Source organism: Penaeus japonicus, unplaced genomic scaffold, assembly GCF_977035675.1.
Source record: "Penaeus japonicus unplaced genomic scaffold, GWHDUDI00000001_assembly GWHDUDI00000010, whole genome shotgun sequence".
Lineage (NCBI taxonomy): Eukaryota > Metazoa > Arthropoda > Malacostraca > Decapoda > Penaeidae > Penaeus > Penaeus japonicus.
The window spans coordinates 31,048,231-31,055,730 of record NW_028234412.1 but is presented as its reverse complement, the minus strand read 5'-3'; the positions used below and the strand labels follow the sequence as shown (position 1 = coordinate 31,055,730).

General features: G+C 37.4%; 1 protein-coding gene across 2 annotated transcripts in view; it reads right to left on the bottom strand.

Annotated features, from left to right (window-relative positions):
* The window catches only part of Wdr59 (WD repeat domain 59), a 46,778-nt gene that overhangs the window by 220 nt on the left and 39,058 nt on the right, over nt 1–7,500 (bottom strand). For both annotated transcript variants that reach the window (XM_043023080.2, XM_043023079.2), the window contains exons 21-25: nt 4,470–4,552; nt 3,809–3,910; nt 2,432–2,528; nt 2,009–2,162; nt 1–1,657 (exon numbers count right to left, since the gene is read on the bottom strand). The exon at nt 1–1,657 is cut by the window's left edge and continues 220 nt beyond it. In XM_043023080.2, the coding sequence (XP_042879014.1) occupies nt 1,521–1,657; nt 2,009–2,162; nt 2,432–2,528; nt 3,809–3,910; nt 4,470–4,552 (573 nt within the window). In that variant the 3' untranslated portion in view covers nt 1–1,520. The remainder of the gene's footprint in view (nt 1,658–2,008; nt 2,163–2,431; nt 2,529–3,808; nt 3,911–4,469; nt 4,553–7,500) is intronic.

Here is a 7,500-nt window from a genome sequence, read left to right as displayed (position 1 = left end):
AATAAAAGAGTAGCCTCTTAATACCACATACTGTACAGGAAAACAAAATTAAAGAAATAATAAATGAACATATAACATATAAACAACCTAACAGAATATCAACATACCACAACATTAACTAAAACAATAAAAGAAAACAGAATATTCACAAAAGTACTCTTTATGTCATGCATTAGATATTTGGCAAGCAATATTGGAACAATCATAAAAAAACGTAGTATGTACAAACAACCGGTCAGTCAGCAGTATCAGCAGTTAATCAGGAGTTAATCTGACATGTTCCTCTGCCAACATTACTTATAGAAGTAATCCATCTCCTGCTAATGACAGCACCCAGTTCCACGACAATCACCATCTAAAAAAAATGACTCATAACTTAATAGCAACACCTGGTTCCTCTGCCATGTAGTTAAAGCTGTGATCTATCTCATGTTAACAGCACCTAACAGCATCTGCCATCCAGTGTTGCTAACTAGAATGCTCAGTTTGGGTCCAAATATAATTACAGAAATCATGAAATGCCCTAACAACTCCCAACACACAAAAAGTTCCTAGGCCTGTCCCTCCATGAACTTAACATATCTTTTAACAACACATACATACATATAATGAAATGTCTTATTTTTGGTAAATTATTTTCTTAACCCATTGACAGCGGATGGCATGATTTGCAGCCAAGGCAGAGTCGGTCGTAGACACAGATGGCACCAAGCCAAACAATGTAAACCCGCCATCCAACTGTATATATACTTTATTAAAACTGCAACCAATGGGTTAAGAAGCACACTGTCAGATAATAAACAAGCTTAGAAAACATCATACTGAAAGAAAAACAAATAAACGTAATATTCAACAACTAAAACAGAATGAACAGTTTACTTATCATTTGTTAAAAAAAAAAAAGTTACTTAAATTTACTATGCATCATATTCTGTTCATTTCTTTCAGAATTAAGATGAAAGCAAGTTTACCTATTTCAGGAAATGGATTATATCAAATACTGTGAAAGTTTCTATTTATAATTCCCATTCAGATTCATCACACCATTTCATTATGATGGCGAACCCAAAATCACAATTATAATTTGCGCTTGTGACATCTCATGACTAATTTTCGATCATTCAAAAATTACACTTAGATGGAGGATACAAAAGCAAGATGGCACAAAGAAAATTATGTACGTGCAGGGTTGGTTATGAAGTGCTATGTACCCCTCATCAATCGTCCTGGCAAAAACAAGACAATTTTTCATTACAAATTAACAGTTGATTCTTTACTTTGTTTATCAAAATTCTTACCTGCATTTCTGATCCTAAAATTGAATATGTCAAGGAGGACTCTATCACTGCATGGACTTGGAATTTCTTTGCTGATTACTACTCTTCTAGAAAAATATAACATTTCCTTGATAATGCCAAAAATCTTATTTTCAAGAATTTTGCCTCGATATCTATTGAAAATTGTTTTATTTCCCTATGCTAAGGGGCATTTCCCAACATGTGTCAATCATGTTATTATCATCATTTAAAGAGGTGATCCATTTCCTTAATGCAGTCGCAGCCACAGCCTGTCGGACACTCATTGTGGTCGCGGAACCACTCAAGGACGTGGTAAGCATGCCCACCATGGCCACAGACCACGCAGAAGTTGCTTGCTCCTGTAGGTCAATGGGAAAATTTGAATTATTATGGTAATGGTGGTAATGGTGGTAATGGTGATTTACAATTAGGCTGATGAAGATCATCAAAATTAAGATGAACAATAGTACTAAAAAGATTATCAGTGATCTCCCATAGTTTTATACAACTAGCATTCACATATAGTTATTTCAAAGGTTCAATCAAGGTGAGAAAAAAAACTTTTATATGCCCCCCTCCCATTTCCTACAAAAGAAAAGATTCACTTACAAAAAAAAAGAAAATTACAAAGCCCACTCTAAAAACAAACAACAAAAGCTAAGCACAAACCCTCAACATGGACAGCACAACACCTTGCCATGCCCACCCACCTTTGACTGCAACATGGCAAATCGAACAGCTGAAGGAGAAGCAGCGGCAGTATCTGCACTGAGGTCCCTTGGCTGACTGGCCGCAGTGGACACAGTCGGTGGGGAACTCGACACCCTTGTGAGCTGGTGGTTGGGCTTGCAAGTACTTCAGAACCTGAGGGAGGAATACCATTATAATTCTAACATGGAGGAAAATGATAAGAATATTGCTGCCTTTAGAAGTAATGTAATCTGTCAGGGTTGATCATTTTGATTATAATAAAGATGATTATAAATACCTTTAAAAGATTCACATCATGGAAAAGCTCATCAAGCAATAATTACACGATTAAAAGAAAAAAAGAGTAAAAGAAATCCAAATCTATGCCCTATTTTTGTCTTTCCTCTACTCTTTTTCAACAAAGCACCAACATGCTCACTCACCATCGCCCGTTGTTTGAGGAGGCCCCAGCGGTAGAGGATGTCTGCATAGGCCTTCCGCAACTCGTCATACTGCTGGCTTCTGCTGCAGTCAAGGAATCTGGTAGGGGAAAAGGAGAAGTGAAAAGGTTTACAATATGAATGAAAATGGCTGGAGTGAAAGGTTGATCTTGCTCTAACCCTTGTTCTATTTCTCTCTCTTGTTCCCATATCATCTCAAGTCTATTTCACTATATCACTCTTGCTCTATAAACTAGCTTTATCACTCCACCTCTATTTCTTTATTATTCTTAAATACAGCTCTATTGCTCTTTCTTTCTCTTTCTTCACATTATGCAATATTGCCTTTGCTCAACTAACTTTCTAGCTCTCACTCTAGCTTTATCTCTCTATATTGCTCTCTTGCTCTTATTCTTTCTCCCTTTATCACTTTATGTATCTCAATTTCTTGCTCATGACTTTTCTCCTCCCTCTCCTTCTCCTTCTCCTTCTCCTTCTCCTTCTCCTTCTCCTTCTCCTTCTCCTTCTCCTTCTCCCTCTCCCTCTCCCTCTTCTCCTCTCTTCCCCCTCTCCTCTCCCTCTCTTCTCCCTCTCCTCTCCCTCTCTTCCCCCTCTCCTCTCCCTCTCCTCTCCTCTCTTCCCCTCCTTCTCCTTCTCCTCCTCATTCCTCTCATTCCCTCTCCCTCTCCTATCCTCTCTCCCTCTCACTCTCCTTCTCCCTCTCCTCTCTCCCTCTCCTCTCCCCTCCTCTCCCTCTCCTCTCCCCTCCTCTCCCTCTCCTCTCCTCTCCTCTCCCTCAACCTCTCCCCTCCTCTCCCTCTCCTCTCACTCTATCTCTCACTCTCACTCTCGCTCTCCGTCTCACTCTCACTCTCACTCTCACTCTCACTCTCACTCTCACTCTCACTCTCACTCTCCCTCTCACTCTCACTCTAACTCTAACTCTAACTCTCCTCTCCTCTCCTCTCACTCTCACTCTCACTCTCACTCTCACTCTCACTCTCTCTCACTCTCACTCTCACTCTCTCTCACTCTCACTCTCACTCTCTCTCACTCTCACCCATTCGTTGACTCTCACCCACTCCTGATGGCCCAACTTCCATCCTATTTTCTCCCCATCCCCATCTTCTTCCCTCCCCATCCCAATGTAACTCTACAACACTCTCTTCTCAGTCAACTTTAAACTACTTCTCCTCACCCTTTTACCCTCATTACACACTCTCCCTATCCCCTTCTCCTTCCTCTCCTTATCTCCTTCTCCCTCCTCTCCCTCTCTCTTTAACTCCCCCTTTCTACAATTTATCCCAACTCACACAAATCCACCCACCCTCCCTCCATCTCCTCTCCACTCCCTCTCCTCTTCCCACCCTCACTACCCACTTGGTTGAGTTCCTATGCAGGGTGTCTGTGGCTTCAAGAGCAGGTAGGTCCATCTCCTGGGGCGGTCTTGAAGCTTCTGACAGCGATCCTTCCGAGTTCGACCTGTTAAAGGATGAAGGTGATGAGGTACTCAATAATCGGGTAAACTCTAGGCTCATGAAGTGTGATGCTTCAGGAATACCCTTCAGTTTGAAATTAAAAGGTTTTCGGAAAATTTTTGAGTTCATGAATACTTTTGGAACTGCACGTTTGGAAATATTTTACAAGTTTGAGATTACTTTTAGAATTACACTTATGAAAGTAAAATAACTTTTGGAATTGTTCAGTTTAAGATTACTCCTGTTAATAAACTTGTGAGATTTAATCTTGAACTTACACATACAACTTTAAAATTATCATTGGAATTAGACATTGTATTGCCATTGGACTATTTCATCTGCATTTAGAATTACAGCTGCATATTTTCAAACCACTTTAAACGAATTATAAATATTAGAAATGCCTGATTCTAAACCAACATTTTCTAGATTATTCAAACCTTGTTAACAATGATAACTGTAATCACCCCAGCCATCATACGTAAACTTTTCTCTGTTCGTAAACTTTTCTCTGTTCGTAAACTTTTCTCTGTTCGTAAACTTTTCTCTGTTCTCTCACTCACCTGTTGTGTCTCACCATACAAAGATCCCAGCCCTCCAGACTCATGTTGAGACCATGAATGGTGTTGTAGGGGGAACCTCCAGTCTGAAATACCAATCGGACTTTGAAGTTATTCTTCCCCACATAAAAAAAAAATGATCAATAAATAAATGAAAAAATAAATGGACACGAACACTACGTTTATCAAGATAATAATGTGAATTTTTCCCCTATTTTTGGAGGGAGTTTGTTTTTTTCTGTTATTTATCTCTAATTAAAAAAAAAGAGAAAAAAAGGTGCTTACGCTTTTAAACAAGGCTTTGATAAAAACTAAAATGGCTAAGCTTTTCCTCCTTAGAGAGAAAGTGAACACTGGATATGTAAGCAAGCAAGACTGGAGCAGCACATGTATCCCATTAATAAAATCAATAAAGAAAAATGGACGTCAGTGACAAAAGGTGATCATCAATTAGTTCACAGCAAGCAGCAGGCATAATAATAAATCAATTCAGAACAAATACAAAGTCTACAATATCTCTATTCTCAGGCTAAAAAAAAGAAAAAAAAAAACACCATGTTACTTTTGTTCCACATATATCCTATACGAACTTGAATTATTTTCTTTAACTTGAATTATTTTCTTTTTCTTCTTAGTTTTTTTTCTTTTTCTTTTACATTCTTCTTTTAGGTATTTCTATGAAGATTCTGTAACTGATGAGTAAATAAAATAAAGAATGGGAAGACATAAAAAACATATATAATAATGATAATTATTTCTCGTCAATTACAGACTTTCATGAAATACTTTCTAAGGAGACACTGCATATATGAAAGACAACAGACAATTGATTATTCAAACACTTATAGATAACAATAACACTAAAAATATCAACAACAACCACAACAAAATACCATCAAATATAAAACAATCTACTGAATATAATTTCTTTTCTTAATTCAGAATACTGCCAATTGGGAGAAACTCAAACAAACAAACAGGCATACAAACAAACAAACAAAATATTAATCACCAAAACCCAAGTCTTCAATTAATGAAGTGAAATTATTGGTGTTAGGGGCAGGTGGTACAGGGACAAAATCAATCATAAATAGGATATTTGTTTTATAATAATAATGTATGAGGATAGTATATGTGTCAGTAACAATAATACATGGACTAATACTTCAAACAGAGAAAAAGATACAATTATATAATGTACTTTCATTCATAAAACTTATGAGAAACAACTGTATAATTCTTGTCATTCTCCTTCTCTTTCATCTTTTTCCTTCTTTTTTTTCTTATCCTTCTCCTTCACTCATATCTTCTCATTCTCATTCTCATTCTCATTCTCATTCTCACTCACTCACTCACTCACTCACTCACTCACTCACTCACTCACTCACTCACTCACTCACTCACTCACTCACTCACTCACTCACTCACTCACTCACTCACTCACTCACTCACTCACTCACTCTCACTCTCACTCTCACTCTCACTCTCACTCTCACTCTCTCTCTCTCTCTCTCTCTCTCTCTCTCTCTCTCTCTCACTCTCACTCTCACTCTCACTCTCACTCTCACTCTCACTCTCTCTCACTCTCACTCTCACTCTCACTCTCACTCTCACTCTCACTCTCACTCTCACTCTCGTTCTCACTCTCACTCTCACTCTCACTCTCACTCTCACTCTCACTCTCACTCTCACTCTCACTCTCACTCTCACTCTCACTCTCACTCTCACTCTCACTCTCACTCTCACTCTCACTCTCACTCTCACTCTCACTCTCACTCTCACTCTCACTCTCACTCTCACTCACTCTCACTCTCACTCTCACTCTCACTCTCTCTCTCTCTCTCTCTCTCATTCTCACTCTCACTCTCACTCTCACTCTCACTCTCACTCTCACTCTCATTCTTACTCTCATTCTAATTCTCATTTTCCTCTTACTTCTTTTTCTCCTTCTCTTCTTCTCCTTCTTCCTCACTTTCTTCCTTATCTTCTCCTTTCTTCCATCTCCACCTCTTCTTTTCTTTTCCTTTTTTCTCTTCAAGCTTGTCCTACTACTCTCTCTCTTCTTCCTTTTTCTTTCTTCTTCTCTTTCTTTTCCTTTCCACTTCCACACTTTTATCTTTCATGTCATCGCTCACAACCATAATCAATCACCGTCTTTTATTGAAGGCTGATGTGACAATATTTCATACGGTGACAATGACAGTCACAATACAATGCAAATGATAAGGATCCTTACAATTACAATGATAATAATAATACCTGAGAATATCAATCGCCATCATTGATGCCAACAGTGATGCCAAAAAATAAAGGAAATTGCAATAACAATAACGTTATGTGACAACAATTGTCATGTGATGATGACAATGACTACAACAATGAAATATTAAGAAAAAGTCTCACACACATAAACTCATTAATTAACGTGTCTATCATCCATCACTTTATCTCAATCTTTTTCCAAGTTCATCCAAAATTCAAAATAATACCATTTCATTCACTCCATTTTCCCCATTCTTCTAGTTTATACCTCTCTCCACATATCTCAAGAGTCAAATTTTTCTCTCTAAAGTCCTTTTGAATTCTCAGTCTTAATCTCTTCATCAAGTTTTCTCAATGTCCGAATCTGAACCCTTTTGAAGATTTACTTTTCATTTTCAACGTCAATTAACCACACTCATGAGTCTTCCTTTCCTTTTTCCCTGTGCAGTTGTCTTTGCTGCAATTATAATGCTAGTAATAAGACCAACAAGGTTATTGTTAGGCTATTGCTGTCACAATCATCATCTTTAGTGTTCTCTTAATCATAAACATTTGGATTATCATTTTCATTATTGTTACCATTATTAGACAGCATAATAGTAATGATAACATGTTATTTCTATTCATAACAATACAGTAATTTCAATTATTAATATAATAATCATCAATAGCATTGCGATTACTATCATTACTATTACCATCTTAATATTAACAATAATGATTTCATTAGCAATAACAACAATAGGTCACAATGTTACTTAATGATAATTTT